At 35.3% G+C, this 20,817-nt stretch overlaps 1 protein-coding gene across 4 annotated transcripts in view; it reads left to right on the top strand.

Annotated features, from left to right (window-relative positions):
- Positions 1–17,915: 17,915 nt before the first annotated feature.
- Positions 17,916–20,817, top strand: part of LOC101893941 (heterogeneous nuclear ribonucleoprotein L) — a 133,204-nt gene continuing 130,302 nt past the window's right edge. For 2 of the 4 annotated variants that reach the window (XM_059123634.1, XM_059123632.1), the window contains exons 1-2: positions 17,916–18,259; positions 18,890–18,956. In XM_059123634.1, the coding sequence (XP_058979617.1) occupies positions 18,116–18,259; positions 18,890–18,956 (211 nt within the window). In that variant the 5' untranslated portion in view covers positions 17,916–18,115. The remainder of the gene's footprint in view (positions 18,260–18,889; positions 18,957–20,817) is intronic. The other 2 variants (XM_059123635.1, XM_059123633.1) reach the window with 2 other exon arrangements.

Below are 20,817 nucleotides of genomic sequence, written 5' to 3'. Positions count from 1 at the left end.
GATTTCAATAAATTCTATGTTGATATTGAAAAAAAAGTTCCATGGAGCGTATGATTGATTTTTATGTAGAGATAACAAGGGCGTATGATTTATTTTAATGCAGTAGGTTCTTGAGGGCGTATGATTATTAAAAAATTAAAAAAGAATAGATAGCATAGAAAATGAAAACTTAGAAGCATTTATTGTCCAAAAATTAGGAATATAAATGATCCCCAATTCAAGGATAATCAGGTTCCATATGAAAACTCCGTTTTATACCTTAGGCATATGGCTAGATGGGGTATGTATCATTTGCCATTGGTCAAAATGTGCCTCATCGTAATAACGCTTTTAGATCCTAGGTCTCTTTGGACAAAATCCGTTTCAGGGCCTTTGGAGTCGATCTAGTGATGTTCGCCTGTCTGTTTCTCGGCTGGTGCGCACGATAACTCTCGAAGGGAGCATACGATATATTTAAACTTGGTACATTGTAATATTATTATAAACTTAGATCGAGTTCGGAGATGGGCAATATTGGTAACTCCTTCTAGTAAACCTCCACCCCCCCCCCCCAAAATGTCGAATTTTTCAAGAAAATGTTTTATTGCACAAAAAGAGAAAGGATAATCTGATTTTGCTCCAACTTTTGCGAATCCTAATATTTGGATAAGTGCTACGTCAGGTGCGAAAATGGACAATTTCGGTCCACTGCATAAGTACCTCCCCTACAAAGGGTCAAAATTTTGAATGATTTTAACTCCTATAAAATGTGATGTAGGAGTCCGATTGTCTTTAAATACAAACATCACAATATTTTACTAACTCAAAGTCAGGTGCGAAAATGGACAATATCGGTCCATTCCATCAAGTACCTCCCCACAAAGGGTCAACATTTTGAATAATTAAAACTCCTATAAATTATTATTTAAGAGTCCGATTATCTTCAAATTGCACACATCACTATATTTTTATTAACCCAAGGTCGGTGTGAATATGGAATATATCGGTCCACCTAGTGGTGCCTCCCCCAAAAAGGGTCAACGTTTTGAATATCCAAAACGATCATAAAATCTGAAATAAGCGTCCGGTTCTCTTCAAATTCACACATCACAATATTTTATTAACCCAAGGTCTGTTATGAATATGGAATATGTCGGTCCACTCCTAGTGGTACCTCCCCCACAAAGGGTCGAATTTTGAATATTCAAAACGATCATAAAATCGGAAATAAGTGTCCGGTTCTCTTCAAATTATACACATCCAATTAGTTTACTAACACAAGATCTGCTGTGAAAATGGGATGTATCGGAGCACTACTTCTGGTACCTCCCCCACAAAGGTTTAAAATCTGGAATGTCTATAAATGTCTCATTAAACGCGAAAATAACATCCGATTCAATTTAGACTTGGTACATCTCAATATTACCATCAACAGAAGATCTGTTATAAAGATGGTAGAGATCGGACCGTTTCTTCTGGTACCTCCCCAATAACAATATTTTATCCAAAATAGGCCTCCGGTTCTCTTATATTTCACTGGCTGGTATGTTTTTATTAATTTTAATACCCGAAAAATTATTTGAAATGGAACAATTATTTTTAAATTTCCAAACCTAAATAGTTTTGTGGAAATTTTTATTACCAAAATAAATTCGTAAAACAATTCCCACATTAAAAGTAATTAAACATAATTACAGAACAGAAACTACCAAAACTCTGCTGTGTGACATAAAATTGTGTTGGTTTGTTTTCAGTTTTAGGCCAGACGACAGCCGCAATGCTCGTTGTAAGCGCCAAAGGGCATGGAAAACAAAACAAAAACACATAGTTTGGTATTTCCAACAGAAACTTAAATACAAACATTTAACGCTTGGTTAATAATTTTCTGTTTTCATTTGTCAACAATGGATAATTTTTTATATGGAGCATGGTGGCGAAACAGCCCAAATTACACATCAACTAAGTGTATAGCCATCAACCAAAGTGTGATTACAGAATTGGTCTGCTTTCGAACCCCCAAAAATATTTTCGGTTGGTGTGACACAAAAAATTATATGGATCTCCTAGATATGAAATGAACATTAATTTTAGCATTACATAAATTAAAAAATATATATATTAATGAGAAACAAATTTAAATGACAATTTCCAGTAATTATTTAAAATAGAGGACATTTTTCAACACTCGAATGCTATAAATAGCGGAGGTTATGGGGCGTATGATTGTTAAAATTAATGTGCTGGGAGCGTATGAAATTGTAAATTGATCATGAACGTCATACGCCACCATGGCCAATATGAAGGAAGCGATATTGAAAATAACAATTCTCACCTCAGGAAGTAGAATTAAACTTTATTATGCCGAATGAGCTTACCTTAAGCATACGTCATATAGTGCGTATACGTATTGACATTGCGTATGCGCCTTAGTATCTTAGTTCTCAATACATATTTTACAAAATATTCCTCATTTTCTATTGGCATAGCAATGTTTAATTTTGAGAGCTTATAAAGACTTCTTAAAGATATTGTCTTATTGCAGATCGATTTTTTTCCCTTTTTTTTCCATTTAGAGCCTTTAATCAATTCATTTAATTTTTATATCTCTCATTCGCTTTATTTTCTTTAACCTCCATTTCTTTCTAATACAATTTAGTCTCCTCTACCGTCTCCCTTGTCACTCCATTATCTCGTTTTTTTGTCCACTCTTCATTTTCCACGAAAGTCACGTTCATAATTATACCCTCCACCAAAATTTCTTTCTTTGTTGTCAAATTACAATAATTATTTTAGCTTCAATTTTACCTACCCCCTCACTCGTTCCGTCAAGTCTCCTCACTTTATTATATTTCAATAGTTTCATTATGCCACAAAAATGTTAGATATTTGGGGCATATTTGAGAAGGGAGAGTGGTAGATGACATTTCTTTCAGTTCCAAGAAATATTTTGGGTTTAGGTCTTAAGAAAATGAAGAGAAATTTGAATTTATTTTTTAATATTGTTATTGGCAAAAAAAAAAATGTTTTTATCTTAGGATTGTCAATGAAAAAAAGCGCAATGATAGAGTTGGAAAAAGGCTAATGAAATATTGAGCAAAACATGAAATAATTAAGTTTTATTTACTTCATAAACCCCTGAACGTATCACCCGGTATTACAATATAAACACTAATAAAATAATCATACGCTCCTAAGAACATCCATTGAAAAGTAATTATACGCCCTTAAAATGGAGAATCATTTCGCTCTTTTCAGAATCATTTCTTTTCTTTTCCCTATGAATTCATTTTTCCGATTTACGACAATCATAGGTCCCATTGAACTAATGCAACATATTTAAGCATAGGCATAGTTGAACTAAAATAAGTCATACGCCTCTTGTCGATATAAATAAATATAAATCATACGCCTTTTTTTGAAACTTCTTTCTTTTATGAAATGTTTGTTGGTTTCCACATATTTTTATCCTTCCTCCCGAATTCTCCTGTTATAATATTTACCTTTGATTCCCAAGACTTGAAGTTTTTTTTTGAGGATGTATGCCCATTCTTCACCATCTTTTGTTCTATTTTTAAGGTAAGTCCGGAAAGTTTTGTTCGGAAACATGAAACGAGCATTCACAAATTGGCAGTTGAGTTTCTCTTCAAAGTGTTCCAACAAAGAGTGTTCTCGGAAATTATTCAAAGCCCTGTCTTTAACACTGTAAAGATTTTTCTGGAAAATATCAAAATATTTTCAGGAATACAACAATCTTGTCAAAAATATTTCAAATATTCTAAAAGGATCAAGAGTCATTTGGAAATAATTTTTCTAAAATATTTTAGTCTTCTCACAATGACGTCCATGCATCCTCTCAGAATATCTTTGTCATAACCTCTGAGAGACTTCAACATTTTGAATTGAATGCTCTCTAATTAATAGTTTTTTCAAGACTTTTCAAGATTTCAAAGACTTGTCTGTAAAACCAAAATGGCTAATGGGAAAGATATCCCTGGAGTACTACCATCTGTCTGTCCGTCTGTCTGTCTGTTGTAATCACGCTGTCTGTCGAAAGAATTGTGGTAGAAGGCTGAAATTTTGCATACATGTATAGTTTACAGGCTAAGTTCGGAAATGGGTCATGCCGGTCTACGTTTTCGTATAGCCTCCAAATAACGGTACCTCCCGATATTATTCGGTATTTTCATGATTTTAGCGACATTTTTTGCCGGAATTATTTCAAATTTCGCATTTGAAGTTCGTAATGGGTACTACAACATATGGCAAAAATTTTCGTAAACAAGTCCACGTCTTCGTTTAATACCCATACAACGGTTCTCAATTAAGTGGCAGTTTTCGGATTTAAAGAATTGCAAAAAAAAAAAAAAAAAAAATCGGCCCGGTCGATCTTTGCTGCTTTTTTACTTATTTTCTCTTAAAGTTTCTCATGAAGTTTCCGCTTAAAAATTTAAAGTCTTTCCTGGAAAACTCCGAAATCGCCCATTTTTTCTGGATTATTTCTAAAGTTTTATCAGAAACACTTCAAAGTCTTCTCTGAAGGAATATCTTTAAGAAAATATTTTAAATTGTTCGTGAAAAGATTTGAAGACCTTAACTTCTTCTCGGAAAGATTTTTAGCTTCTTAGAAATATTTCAAACTTTGGATGATATCAAGGCCTTCTCATAACGACTTCAAGGAAGGCTATTTAAATTCTTCGAAGGACGATTGTTAGATATTTTCGGGAAAATTTCAGAATTCCGTCAAAAAGCCTTCCCATAACGATTTCAAAGAAGGCTATTCTAAATTCTTCGAAGGAAGACTGTTAGATATTTTCAGGAAAACTTCAGAATTCCATTAGGAATCTAGCACTGAAATACCCCCAAGTATTCTCTGAAAAAACATCAAAGAAATCCTTGTATTCTTCTTGAAAATACTGCACAATTTTCTCTGGAGGACTTGAAAGTCATACAAGAAAGAATTCTGGCCATTCTGAGGAAGATTTCTAGTTTTCCTCACGAAGACTTCTCTGAAATTGCCTCTAAGGATCTCAAATTTTCCTCTGGAAAACTTAGACATTTTTCCCCCTAAAAGATTTCAAATCAAACATCAGGAAGAGTTCTGTTACGTACTTCTAAAAATTCTATAAAAACTTTCATGATTTGCTTTGGGAATCTTCAAAGTCTTGACAAATAAATAGAATTCACACAAATTCTACCTCAGGATGTCTTTCTGAATGATTCGAAGTATTTTTTTTTTTTAATAACTCAAACTTTAAAGCCTTCTCTGGAAGACTTTAAAATCGTTCCTAAAGAGTTCTGGAGAACTGCAATATTTTCTCTAAAGATCCCAAAGATTTATCAAAAAAAAAAAAAAAAAAAAAAAAAAAATCTTCTCTCGCAGCCTTTTCAGAAATCCTGAATTTTCCTGGGAAGAATTTAATCTCAGGACTGTTTAATTTTTTTTTTTTTTAATTTGAGCCGCTGTATCTTAGACAATTATGACCAAATTTCCTCTCTTTGTCTCCCATATTATCCCATCATTTCCCACTGTAATTTTCCAGGCATTTTTCCTTTTTTTCCTCGTTGACCAGCAATTTATGGCTGCCATTGGATGGTGTGTTTTGAAATAAAACGAGCAAATAATGGCTGCTGTGGCACATGTGGAAATTTTCAGCGAAGGGAAATAAAAAAACACTGGCAAATATTTCGATTTTCCAGCCAATAACGATGTTGGAGTTTGGTACAGCATATCAAAGATTATGGAGTTGGAGATATGATATAGAAGAAGGGGGGAGGGAGGTTGCAGGCTGGCGTATATGAATGAAGGAAGGGGGAATGGAAGATCAACAATCTGCAACAAATGGTGTTGTAATAAAATGCCTTTTTGCAAAAAGAGCGGCTACGCGACGTTCATAGCTTGTTTTCAAACGACAATTTAATCGTCGTCGTCGTTGTTGTTGCTGTCGTTTGCAAAAATGACAATAAATAATTCCTCCATTACCAAGTAAACGGCTGGCAAACCGTCACATACTGGGGCAAAACATTTACATTATTAAAACAACAATAGCAACAACACAGCGCAGCACAAATACCCTGGCAATGTTGCACAAACTTCTCCCCCTCCCTCTCTCTCTTTGTGTCTTCACACCCCTCTCTGTGGTTCTCCTTTTGAAATGAATGTTTTATGAAATCGGAACATTTTCGAGCACAAAAATATATATATTTATTTACAACAACAAGGTTTTTCTTTTACAACAACATTTAAGTGAAGCATATAAATCAGTTTAAATACAACAACAGCAACAACCATGGCAATTGTTAAACTGGCTATAACAACTGCAACCTGCAAATCGTTTATATTCTCAAGTCAGTCACACACTCCGAAAAGGCTGACATGCAGGTTGCTTGGTTGGTGGTTTGATGGGGCTGCCGGACAGACTGGCTAGTTTGTTAGCCGAAATCCGTAAAAGTCTTTTTTGCCAGCCGGCTATGGGGCAATGAAAACTTAACAAATAATGGTGGGAAACTTTGTGGAAAATCCAACAACACCAAAAAATGAAAGACTCTGGCCACAACAGCTTCCCATGCCGCAGCAACGGCAACAAATCCAAGAAACCCATAAAATTTTTGTTTAGTCTCAAAAAACGAGCTTTTAAAAAGTTGTTTTTGGTTTTTTATTTTGTTGTACAACAACAAATACTCAAGTGTTGCAACATAAGATGCCGACAATGACGACGACCACCTGCCACTTTTTAAACGTTAGAATACTTCACACTTTACCATGGTGGGTTCCCCCTTCCCCCCTCTCAACATTGTTAGTGGCAGCTTCAAGCCATTGCCGTCTTTTTGTCTCTCACGAGTTTTTATTCAAATCTCCGAGGCAAAAAAAAAAAAAAAAATGCAAGCTGAATGTTTTATGGAGAATATCTACACTTCAAGAAGAGATGTGAGGTGGAGGTGGGACTCCGTATTTGCTGTATTCACTTTTAGTTTTGCAAAGTTATTTTTTGTTGTTGCAACAACAACAAAAAATTTGTCTTCATTTGTAGTTTGTCATAGTAAGAGGATTTCTTAGGCCAGGCAGGCATTGCAGTTTTTGCTGCAGCGAGAGAAAGAGAGAGAGAGAGAGAGGGAGAGAGAGAGCCTCCAGGCAGGCAAACACATTTAATCTTATCAGACGAAGAACAAAAAGGAAAACTAGAACTAAGACTCTACTACTCTTCTATTATCTCTCAAAGGCAAGGCGACAAGACCATTTACACCAAAAAAAAAAAAAAAAAAAAAAAAAAAAAAAAAAAACTAAAAAGAATCACCCAAGGAAAATTTGTTTTCTTCTTCCACTCTCTCAAGAGACTTACTTTGCTGCTTTGATTCCTTTTCCACATTGTTTTTTTTTATCTCCATCCTTTTTTTCCTTTCCAAGTGTTGGGCTGCTCTTTATGGCACCCCAGGCGACATTTCATGCAAATTAGTTGCCACAAACAAACCTACGCCAAAAGAACTATGGCAACAATAACCGGGCAGCAGAGAGACCCGGCCCAAACAAATAATGACAGACAACAGCAAACAGATTTCCACAAATGCAAGCCAGATGAAGATAGTCAGAGAGGGAGAGGAAGGAGGTAAATTGGGGATATCAAGAAAACTGCTTTCAAAGGCAACATACAAATTATAAAATATAAATCATGACACTCACAAATGGCAATGGAGAACACAACATTTGTTTTTTTGCATTCTCTTTGGATGACTCTGTGTGTGCAACAAAGTGTTGCATAATTTGTAATGAGAAGACGTTGACGTATACGTATGGTTGTTAATCATACGACCATCCCAGGGGGGAGATGTTAGATTTATTTAAAAGCTGGAGAGAATGGACATTCTTTTAAGGATGGACAAAAGTTTTAATCTGGCTGATGGACCAAGGGAGACTTGAAAGTGTTCTTCAGAAGATTTTAAAGTTTTCTCTTGAAGACTTCTCTAGGATACCTTAAAGTCTTCTCTAGAAGTCTTCAAAGTCTGCTCTAGAAAACTCCAAAGTCTTCTCTATAAGTCTCCAAAATCTTCTCTAGAAGACACCAAAATCTTCTCCAGAAGACACAAGTCTTCTCTAAAAGACTCCAAAGTCTTCCCTAGAGGACTTAAAAATATTCTCCAGAAGTCTTCAAAGTCTTCTATAGAAGATTTCAAAATTTTCTCCGGAAGACTTCAAATCTTCTCTAGAAGACCCAGGGAGACTTGAAAGTGTTCTCCAAAACACTTGAAAGGTCTATCCACAAGACTTCAAAATCCTCTCCAGAAGACTTGAAGACTTCTCTAGGAGACCTCAAAGTCTTCCCAGAACACTTCAAAGTCTGCTCTAGAAAACTCCGAAGTCTTCTCTAGAAGTCTCCAAATTTTTTCTCTAGAAGACACCAAAGTCTTCTCTAGAACACTCCAAAGTCTTCCCTAGAGGACTTAAAAATATTCTCCAGAAGTCTTCTATAGAAGATTTCAAATTTTTCTCCGGAAGACTTCAGATCTTCTCTAGAAGACTTGAACGTTTTCTCTAGATGACCCCAAAGTCTCCTCTAGAAAACTTCACATATTCTATTTTTCTATAGAGGACTTCAAAGTCTTCCCTAGAAGACTTCAAAGTCTTCTCTGAAACACTTCAAAGTCTTCCCTGGAAGACATCAAAGTCTTCTCTAGAGGATTTCAAAGCCTTCTCTAGAAGACTGCAATGTTTTCCTCAGACGAAGATATCAAATACTTCTCTAAAAGACTTCCAAGTCTTCTCTACAAGACCTCAAAGTAATCCCTAGAAGATTGCAAAGTCTCCTCTAGATAACTTCAGTCTTCTCTGGAATACTTTAAAGTCTTCTCTAGAAGATTTCAAAGTCTTTTCTAGGAGCCTTCAAAGCCCTGCTTAGAACACTTCCAAAAAAGACTTCAAAAATTTCTCCAGGACACTTCAAAATCTTCTCTAAAACGCATCAAGGTCTTCTATAGAAGACTTTAGAGACTTCTCTATAGTCTTTAAAAGATATCAAAGACTTTTCAGAAAGCCTTCAAATGTCTTCTCTAGTCTCCAAGATCTCTTCCGAAATACATAGAAAACAATGATATCTTCAGAAAGGTCTCCTATGTGATCACAAAGTTTAGAAGACTAAAGGTTTTTCCCACAGAAGACCAGAGGGTCTTCTCATAGAAAAGCAGAAAGTCTTTCCAGAGAAGCCGCAAGATCTTCTCAGAGAAAAGAGCAAGGTTTTCTCATCGGAGAAGATCACGAGGCCTTCTCTAAGAATGTCAGAAACAAAATCTACTTCCGAGTGTCTGGTTAGTGTTCTCTGGGAAAAGCAGAAGCACTTCTCAGGGAGGAGCAGAAGAACTTCTCACAGAGGAAGGACATAAAGTCCTCTCAGAGAAGAGCATAAGAGGCCAAAGGTCCATTCTGGGAAGTTCATAAACTTCTCTCCGAGAAGTGCAAAAGGACTTTTTCGATAAACCTTTGAGGTCTTCATACATTAGAATGTCAGAAAACTGCTGGAAAGTCTTCTCATAGAAAATCAGGATAACCAATCTTCAAAATCCGGCGAAAGACCAGAATATTTCTTTCTAAAGAGTAGGATAAAAATGTATTCTCTATTTTTATAAATCTGTAATTTACTCTAGAAAAGCCTGGTTAATATTGACTTATGTGTCAGATCCTCATAGAAGACTGGAAAGTGAGGTCCTTAAATAGAGGTCTTATAGAAATGCAGAGTCCCTTCTCATAAAAGAAGGTCTCTCATACACAGAGTTCTCTCATACAAAAACCAACTTTTTATTTCTCTGTTTTTTTTTTTTTTTTTTGGATGGTGTAATAGGGCACTTTTCCACATACATGCCAACCTCCAAAATTAATAACACTCATGTGCCACTCATACCTGTGCTCTATTTATCCAAGAGTTTAAAAAAAATTGATTTTTTAAGGTCTGTGCTCACTTTAAATAAAATATCATAAAATATTCGCTTGCGAACTAAAAACCTCTTGCTAGAAGAGAGAGACTTTTTTCTTTCCTAGAGGATTGTTTCCTTTAGATTATTTTATGGAAATGCAAGTAATACTCTCTAAAAGTAAATTTTTCATCCCTTTTCTGTATGGCACGTTATTGCGTATAAGTGTGAATATTAATCATACGCTGATGTCGACCAAATTGATAACACTCATACGCCGTAAATGAAATTAACCCCTACCCGTTCCATTTCGTGGCACAACAGTTAATTTTTATGGCCATACTTTTGAATGGCTTAACTTAACAATTTATGACCTGTTCTCCCCCCGATTCACCGATCTTAATGAGTTTATAGCGTCGATTCATAACTCTTGGGGTCTTTCCAGCCTTTGGTGTTGGCATTAAAATTTGTTAATTTTTTTCTCTTCAAAAAATATGACAATTTTTATGCTTCGTACATTTTTTTAACAATGTTGTTAAAATGTTCGGGAAAAAGGAGAAAAAAAATTATCACTTCGCCGGCCAAGTTCAACACACTCTTAAGTGGTGCCACCGATGTTGTTGCCATCATTCCTTTGCAACTTAATAGGAGCAAGTGGAATTAAGTTACGCGCTATGCAGAAGGCCAACATTTATTGCCAACATTTATGACTTTTGCAGAGACGACGAGGACTAGGGACAACAAAACAACAGCTGGGCATAATTTCTTCCTCGATAAAATTGTGGAGTCACCATCCAAGGGACGAGGAAGAGGTGTAGAGGAAGATAACAAAAATAAATGAAAAACATTTTTTACGACTTGTCCACATTGTGCGTTAATAGTGTTTGAAGCATTCTGCTATCTCTTGCTCTCCTTTCCATTGCAACTTTGGAGTTATCGTCAACTAGACGGTGACGCCTTAACGCTTGGCTGGCCCCCTCCAAACATGAAATCCTTTGAAGTCTTGTTCGGAGCCATAAAAAATCTAAACATAAATTATTTGTTTTTATTTGTTGTTGTATTTTAATATTTTCTAATTAGTATTGCCGCTGCACGCACCTGAGGTGTTAAGTATGGGCTTTGATTTCAATCGTTTTGATGATGGCGTGATAGATGAAAAAAAAAAAAACGTTAATAGAAGGATATCGTTTTACAACTCCTTTGCCCCAAAGGAACTTTCACACGATATGTTTTTTGTGTTTTGCAAGTACTTTTGAAACGCTTTGATGTTCAGTGAAATAAACTCGAAAAACAAATAATGAAAAATTGTTTTATGGTGCGTATACGTGTTGACAACACTAATACGGCCTGGTTAGGATTTTTTTTTATTAAATCGATAGCAATGCTTTAGTCTGATTTGTCCTCCTGTATTACTGAATGCATTGTTTTTTAAACTTTTTTAAAAGTTATTGGCCTAAAAACTGAAAAATTCGGTTCTTATGAGTTATATCCAGACTGTTATGATTCTAGAAATCGTCAAAGAAAAAATCCCCCATGGTTGGTTTCTTAAAATAATCGCGAATATATATCTGAACGTCCCTTAAGAAATTTCTAAAAAATATTACGGTTATGATTCAAAAAGGCTTTTGAAAAAAAAAAAAAGAAAAATCCTCCATTTGGTCGCTATGCCTATATTTGAAGTCAATTCTAAAGAAATTAATGGCCCTGAGACCACTTGGAAAAAATTCCCTAAAAAGTTCAAAACTTGGTATCTGCTAACTCTCGAAAAAAAACTTCCCTAAAAATCGATGACTTGTCATTGAAAGTGAACTGAATGTCTTTGCAGGTATTCCTTGCGTAAAAATTGCGATCAATGCGTCTTTGAAAAACATTAGTTTTCAATTTCTCATTTGTCTCCGATATTCCTTCGAGGAGAATTCTTAAAATATCCTTGATTATGATTATGAAAATCCTTGAGGAAACACCTTCAAGGTTCACTTTTTTTTTATAAATAAATAAAAAAAAACATGGAAAATAAATAATTTCAGCTTCGAAAGTCTTCTTGAATACAAATGATAATTTTTCAGAAAGTTTTCACATTTTTATTTATTTTTTGAAACTTTTTCTTTGAAATTGTTGTTTTTTAATTTTTGTCCTTGAATAACTCATGAACCGGTCTTAGACAGTCCTTGGAAATTTAATAATAAAGTCTCTCAAAACTTAACCAAATTTTTTTCTTAAAAATTAACGATTATGGATCAAAAAGTCCATGATTGATAGGCTTGTAAAATTCCTTGAAAAAATTCCTTAGAAAGTGTTCTGATTGGTCTTTATTTGGTCCTTAAGAAAATAACTTAAATAATCTTCGCATATGGTTCCAAAGATCTCAATCTTAAAAAATCAACGATTACCGTTTGGAAAGCTCTTGAAAAGTCCCTATAAATCAACGAAGATGGCTCTGAAATTCTTTGGGAAAATCCGTTAAAACTCTAGGGCAATCGGTCTTCATTGGAGGTTCCTTGAGATAAGTTCTTTAAAAATCTATTTTTTGATCACTAATAGTTCTTGAGACAATTCCTTAAAAATTATTTGTGAAATAAATTCAAAAATTTATTTAAAAAGGACGATATGGTCCCTGGCATATTTCAGTAAAATCTGTTTTTTAAAAATCCCTAAAAAGCTGATGATTTTTGTGTGTTCTGGTCCTTGAGGAAATTCCTATTATTTTTAAATCTATAATTAGGTCTCTGTAGTTAGCAGCATTTGCAGCAGCTTTTTTTCCTGAAAAGTTCCTATAAACTCCACGGTTCAGTTTAAGGTAGTCTTTTTTTTTTTTGTAATCCCTTTCAATCTTGAAGATTTTTCCTATGTTCGTCCTTGGAAAAAACTCCAAAAAAAAAAACTTCAGTTTGCTATCTGCTGGTCCTTAAGAAATTTCTTTAAAAAATAACAGCAATGGATCTGAAAATCCTTGTAAAATGCTTCCTTATAAAATGCTTTGAAATCGAAAATTCAATGTCTGCTGGTCCTTAAAAATTTGTTCTACTGATCCTTGTGGAAGGTCCTTACAAAATCCACGATATGTTCTCTACAGCTGATCGTTTTAAAAATTCTGTAAAATTCCTCTATTGTAAATCAAAGTCCTTGTGCAAAATTCCTTGAAGGGACCTTCAATGCAGGCCCTTGAAAAAAGTCCTTTAAAAGTCTACCATTTGGTCACTGCTGGACCTCGAGAAAATATCTCCAAAAATCCTTAAAATCCTTCCAGACCCTTAAGAATATTCTTCGAAAATAAACGATGATAACCGGACAAAATTCCTTAAAAATCCACGCTTTTACTTTTCTGTCGTTTCGAAAATTTTTCGAAAAATTCTCTAAAAAAACTATGAATTTTGTTCTAACAGTCCCTGAGAAAATTTCTTACAATTCCTTCTATTTTCTTGAAGAAGATTCCTTAAAAATCCAAGGTTTAGTCTGTGCTGGTTCTTGGAAAAAGCCCTTGTAAATAATCAAAATTCTTGTAAATAATCATGATTTTGGGTTTGGGGAGTCTTTCGAAAAGTTCCTAAAACCCATAGATTTTAATCCTGAGAATCCTGGAGAATTTTTAGAAAATACACATTTGTGTTTCTATTAGTTCTTGGTTAGGGGGGGGGGGGGGGGGGGGGTCATAGAAAAGATACTCCTAACTCCACGATTATAGCTCTGAATATCTTTGAAATTATTATTTCAGTAAAGGTCCTTGAAACTAATATAAGTCTGTGTAAAAATTCCATATAATTCCCAAAAATAGCTCTGCCTTACCTGCATGTCAAATATTCTCAACAATTCATTTTATTTTAATCCAGTTGCTCACTTCTGTCCAACCCTTGTCTTTACTTGTCCTTTTGTATGTGACACACCATAAATAATCAATTGACAAATGTGATGTCCTTTCTCGCATATCCTGGAGATAATAAAACTGAAATGATAACTGACATAAATTGAAATGGCTATTTTTGTGACCTGACTGGAAAAGTTCGGAAACTAAGTTTCCATGAAGGACATGTTTCTTTTCTCTCTTTGGTATTCAAAATATTTAGAAAAAATTGTTATTTTGTTTCCTTTGGATGTTCCAAGGTAATTTTATTAATTTTGAAAACATCTCTGAGTCACATTATGATGTCCTTAGAAGGCCATTATCCTTGTTGTAGTATAATCTCTTAACATTTCTATTATTATTACTACCACTAGCAAATTCAATATCCAATTTTTTTTTCTGCGGCAGTCATTAGTATGCCATAGTTGTTGTTCCTATTGTTGTTCGAGCATCTCAAAATATCCTTAAATGTGTTAAAAGGATATTTTTGGGTTTTAAGTGTTTATGTTTGGGCCATTATCACAGCTATTTGTTTTATTATTACTTTCCTCGAAATATTTGTTATCCTTCTCCGTCCCCCCTTTTCTCCTCATCCTTCTTCTGATCCTCCCCTATTACTATGACCTAACATTGAAACGTTTTAGCTTTTGTTTATTTTTGTTTTTTACGATATTTTTCGGTTTTTGACAAAATGCCAACTCTGGAAATTATGAAATCGTCTATCTTTGGCCCATTAAATGTTGCCGCTGTCGTGGTTGGAAGGAAACGAAAAAAGAGGGGAAAACTCATTTAAAACAATGAATGGGCTGAATGAATAGATAAATAGTCATTTCAATGGATATCCTTGATGATAATGCTACTCAAAACTGTTGAAGAAAGAAGATAATAGCCGCTGATAGTCCAACAAATGATGGCTAATAATCAAACAGCAACTAAGGAGGCCCTAAAATAAATTATTGTGGCCTTGTTGGAAATTTGAGAGGAAATTTTAAATATTTCTCTTTAAATGTACCTCTAAAAGAGTCCTTTAAGAAATTTAAAATACCATTCTCTTCATTAAGGTTTGGTGGGCCAGCTTGTTTTCTTGGAAAATTTTGAGTCTCTGAGTCTTAAATAAAGGCGGAGGCCCTAAAACAAACCAGCTTGGCTTTGTTGGAAATTTGAGAGGAAATTTTAAATATTTTTCTTTAAATGTTCCTCTAGTGGAGTCCTTTAAGAAAATTCAAATACCATCCTCTTCATTAAGGTTTGGAGGACAGTTTGGCCTCTTGAAAATTTTTGAGTCTCTTAAATCCGGGGGTATTTGTCATTATGTCAATTAACTGAAAGCTATCATCCCACTTTATGGGTGTTGTGTGTGTGTCTGCGTGCGCTTAGCTTGTGTTGTGTGCGTAAGTCCTTTCTAATGGTCTTAAGGAATTAACTGAGTACACTCAGGCAAAAATGTTAGATGATTTCAAGGGAAAATATTGACTAGGAGCAATATCGAGGTGCTACAAATTTTTTTTGGCTCAATCAAACATATAATACCCCCAACAAATATTTTTCTAGGGTATAGAGACGTATACGTGTTGACAGCACTCATACGACAGGGTGGCACAAGTGGGTAAAGATAAAAAGTATCAGTCGGTTTTGCCGACAGATGTATACCCTCAGCCCATGCTCGATTATTTAAATATATGTTGACAACATATATTCAACTTGCTAACCCTCTATGGGGTAGGTTCCGCTATGGTATGGGCATATTCATCTCAGGTTTTTGGTTGAGAGAAATATTTAGATATAGCAAGTTGTAAAGCAACGTCTACATGTTTCGCAAGTTAGGACAGATATAAGTATTGAAAATTATGACCCTTTGAGGCTGAGGTAGTACCAGAAGGGGTTCGGGGTTGTTGTATCTGAAATTTGAAGAGAGCTGGATGCTTACTCCGCTTTCTCTGAGCCTTTTGGTATTTAAAACCTTAAACTCTATATGGAGGAGGTACCACAAGGAATGGTCCGATCTCTGCCATATTTATAACAGAGCTTGTGTTGATGGAAATATTGAGATATACCGAGTGGAATCGGAAGTTAATTTTGCGTTTTATGAGCTTCAGGGATATTCGGAATTTTGACATTTGTGGGGGAGGTACCAGAAGGACTGGACCGATATATCCCATCTTCACAGCAGGTCTGGTGTTTGTAGAGGTAATAGGGTCTGTGAAATATGAAGAGAATCGGATACTTATTTCGGATTTTATAATCGTTTTTTTATTCAGAACTTGAACCCTTTGTGGGGGAGGTACCACAATGAATGGTCCGATTTCTAGCATCTCTATGACATATCTTGTGTTGATGGAAATATTGAGATATACCAAGTTTGAATGGAATCGGATGTAAATTTTTGCATTTTAAGAGCTTCGTGTATATTCAAAATTTTGACCCTTTGTGAGGTAGGTACCAGAAGGAGTGGATCGATATATTCCATTTTCACAGTAGATCTTGTTTTAGTAGAAGTAATGGGATCTGTGAAGAGAATCGGATATTTATTTCGGGTTTTATAATAGTTTTTGTTGTTCAAAACTTCGACCCTTTGTGGGGGAGGTACTCGATGGAGTGGACCGATATATCCCATATTTACACCAGACCTTGGGTTAATAGAAATTTTGTGATGTGTGAAATTTGAAGACAATCGGAATCTTACATCACATTTTATAAGAGTTATAATTATTCAAAAATGTTGACCCTTTGTGGAGGAGGTACTTGATGGAGTGAACGGATGTTGTCCATTTTTGCACCCGACCTAGCACTGGTGCAAATATTAGGATTTACAAAGTTAGAGCAAAATCGGATGATCCTTTCTTTTTCTGTGCAGTAAAGTATTTTCCTTGAAGATTTCGACTTTTTGTGGGGGAGGTACCGGAAGGAGTGGACTGATATGACTCATCCGCGAGCTCAATCTAAGTTTGGTAGTAAAAATACGATGTACCAAGTCAGGCAGACAGACGGAGAGACGAACGTTCGGACAGCGCTACATCGACTCCAAATGTCCCGAAACGAATGTTGTGGTCCAAAGAGACCTAAGATTTAAAACAATTATTTCGATGGAGCACGTTTTGGCCGTATCAAATGTAATATACCCTTTATAGCGATATGGCTGAGGGTATAAACATTTCGATGCGTATGCGTGTTGACAATGCTCATACGACAGGGAGGCTCATGTGGACAAACAATAAGAGTTCGACTAAAATTCTTCAAAATTTTGAAAGGAACTTCAATTATTTTCAAATGATTGCTTTCCTATAAAGGTTTTTGGAAAATATTTGTATCCTGAAAAATTTCTTCCTTGAAAATCACCTCCATCAGATGTTTTTCCTTTGGTGTAACATTTCTCTCAAATATCAAACCTACCTCTATGGGCTATTGTTGCCCAGGTGCCATAGGAATGAATGTTGATCGCCTCGGCGTACAAAACATTGTTATTGATGGTCTTCAGCCTTCGCCTACAGCAAAATGGGCATTTTCCCCCATATCCTGCCTGGGAGATGTACAACATTAATTCCCCTCAAATTTAGTTGGATGCCAGTCAGTAAACCCCAGGTACTAGAACGACATGCTGCTGGCAGGATATACCAGAATCATTTGTTTATTGTGTCTACCTACCATCAATGAATTACAAATATTTTGCCTGGAATGATACACTAACACCTGCTATTGAGGAAAACATATCCTTGAAAGGCAAGTCCTTTAACACCTTTCTTTTTTCGGAAGGCAACGCAAAAAGCTTTTAAAGTTGATGACGGCTATTGTTTTCGGTTGGGAAAAAATCCTTCTTTCAGGACATGACAATAGTCATTTTTTTTTGGTTTCGGACAAAAAAGACATGTAATTTCTTGAAGGCTGAGCTGCTGGTGGGTCATAACATCAGCAGATTTTTTTTTATACATTTCCTCGAAATCCTTTCATGTGAGTAATGAAAACATTTACTTCTTCGCCTTGCACTTGATTTCCAAAGTGAATGCCTGGCATGATATGGTGTTGTTGGGGGTCATCAGCATGTCGTTTTTTTTCTCTTCTTGGCAATTTCAGCCAAAGTCTGGGTGATTTTGGCATTAGACGTCAGGTAGGTATTTGTGGTCATTTCCATGCAAATGGTTTTTCAATAAAAAACGAAGTATTTTTGGTGCCAAAACCAATCAAGTCATGTTCTCCATGGGTGCTTAAAAAACCAATAATTAATTTGCCAGCCATAGTACTTGGCATAACCTGGCTGTTTATTTTTTTGAGGTCTAGGCCTGACAATTAGCCTTAAATAATTTTTAGTTTTTATTTTTTGCTTTCGACTGAAATTAAATTTGTTTCTCTCTCCCCTTTGTTTAATTGCAGGATGTCTTGCATAAAATATGTGTCCCACACGGCCAGGTAATGCGCATTGTCATATTCAAAAAGAATGGCGTCCAGGCCATGGTGGAATTCGACAGCTTGGAATCGGCAACCAGAGCCAGAGAGAATTTAAATGGAGCTGATATCTATTCGGGATGTTGTACTTTGAAAATTGATTTTGCCAAGGTGAGTGGGTCACAAAATAAAATAAAATAAATAAATAAATAAAATAAAAAAGTAAAGTAAATAAATAAATAAAAAAAAATAAATAAAAAAAAAAATAAAAAAAAAATAAAAAATAAAAAAATAAAATAAATAAATAAAAAAAAATAAATATTAATTTACTTAATAAATAAATAAAATAAAAATAATTATAATAAAAATTAAAATAATTCATAGAATTTTAAAATTTGGTAATATGGTCTCCAGGACGTATGACTATTATTATTCAAAATAACGGAAGGTAAATGGTGACGTATGAGTAATAACAGAAGTTATACAAACGACGTATAATCGTTGATGTCAATCATACGTCACCCTACACCCTCCATTATTCGCATTAAAAACAGTCATACACCCTCCAAACCAATTTTCTTAGCAAATTTGAGGAGTATTTTTTAGTATTATTTATTTTTATTTTTTTAGTATTATTAATTATTTTTAGTATTTTTTATTTCAATTTCTCCCTAGTTTACTTTTTTAAAGTTCCATAGAATTTCGATCTCAATTTGAAAATATTTCTTTTTTAATTTATTGGATTACAAACTTAACCCTTACTATTATTTTAATCGTTATCTTTTTCCCCTTCTTCTTTAGCCGGAAAAATTGAACGTCTACAAAAATGAACCAGAAACCAGCTGGGATTACACTCTCGCCACTGCAGGTATGTAAAGGCCACCTTTTTTAGCTACATTCTTTCTTTCTTTCTTCTTTTGTCTTTCTTTTACTTGTTGTTATTTTTTTCATTTATTGTTCCTTTTGCCACAAAAAAACAAAATTCTTATTCACAAAAATACATTTTCACTACTCTATCTGTATCTCTCTACTATACTTTACTATTTGAAAACTCCTTACGACTTCGATCATCAAAATTATCGAGAAAACACACAGCACCAACAGTACACAACCCTATTCGAAGATAAAAAAACATGTGAGGTAAACTTATACACTTCCAAAAAAATAAACTTGAAATGCTTTAGATAAAATTAGTAAAATTGGGGAGCGTATGATTGTTGGAATTATGTAACACAAAGGGCGTATGATTGTTGTCGTAAAAATATATTAAAAATAAATTAAATTAAGAAGGTCTCAGAATTTATCGTATTTCGTAGAAAACATAAAAGATGACCTCAGATGTCTTCTACTTGATATTAGAGGCCTCTGAGACCATCTACTCTTCAGTAGATTAACTCTTATACCATCTACTCTACAGTAGATTGCCTCTAATTCTATTATCCATTCCATTATACCATCTACTCTCCACTAGAGGACCTAAGAGGTCGTCTACTCAGTAGTAGACGATTTCCGAGCTCGTCTTCCCTAAAATAGAAGACCTCTGAGGTTATATACTCTACAGTAGAGGGCCTCTGACACCATCTTTTCTAGAATAAAGGGCATTTTAGGTCATCTACTCTACATTCGAAGACCTCGCAGACCATCTACTGTTCTGTAGAAGACCTCTGAGGTCCTCTAGTCAATGATCTACGCTTCTGTAGAGGACCTCGGAGATCATCTACTCTTCTGTAGAGGACCTCTGAGGTCATCCACTCTCCTGTAGAGGGCCTTTGAGGTCATCTACTCAACAGTAGAGGACCTCTGAGGTCATTTACTTTCCCGTAGAGGACCTCTGAGGTCATCTACTTTCCCGTAGAGGACCTATGAGGTCGTCTTCACCTTTGTAGAGGACGTATGAGGTCATACATTCTTTTTTAGGGGACCTCTAGGGTCATCAACTCTTCAGTAGAGGACCTTTGAGATCATTTAGTCTACAGTAGAGAACCTTTAAGATAATTTACTCTACAGTAGAGATCCTCTGAGGTCATCAACTCTTCAGTAGAGGACCTCTGAGGTCATCTATTCTTCTGTAAAGGACCTTTGAGGTCATCTACTCTTCAGTAGAGGACCTCTGAAATCATCTAATTTACGGTGGAGGACTTCTGAGGTCATCTACTTTTCTGTAGAGGACTTCTGAGGTCATCTACACTTCAGTAGAGGACCTCTGAGGTCATCTTCACTTCAGTAGAGGACCTCTGAGATCATATTATTTACGATAAAGAACCTCTGAGTTCATCAATTCTTCTGTAGAGGATTTCTGAGGCCATCTACTCTTCTGTCGAGGACCTTTGAGGTTATTTACTCTTCCGTAGAGGACCTTTGAGGTCACTTACTCTTCTGTAAAAGACCCCTGAGGTTATCTATTCTTCTGAAGGAAATCTCTGAGTTCATCTTCTCTACCGTGGACTCTCCAATTGAGGACCTCTCATGTCATTTACTCTCCAGTGCAGGACTTTTGAATTCATGGATATGTTATCTGGATCCATCTACTCTGTAGTAAATGAATGCCAAACTTCCTACTCTGCAGTAAATCATCTCGGAACCTATCTACTTAATCGTAGATGACCTCTCCTTTGCTGTGGACGGTGTAGTCCTTTCTCTCTACTGGGAGTGACATCAATAGATGAGTTCTGAGCCCATCTGCTCTATTGTTGCTGACCTCTGAGTTCATCCTCTCTACGGTTGATGAG

This window comes from Musca domestica, unplaced genomic scaffold, assembly GCF_030504385.1.
Source record: "Musca domestica strain aabys unplaced genomic scaffold, Musca_domestica.polishedcontigs.V.1.1 25, whole genome shotgun sequence".
Taxonomy (NCBI): domain Eukaryota; kingdom Metazoa; phylum Arthropoda; class Insecta; order Diptera; family Muscidae; genus Musca; species Musca domestica.
This window is presented reverse-complemented; position numbering and strand designations above follow the sequence as displayed.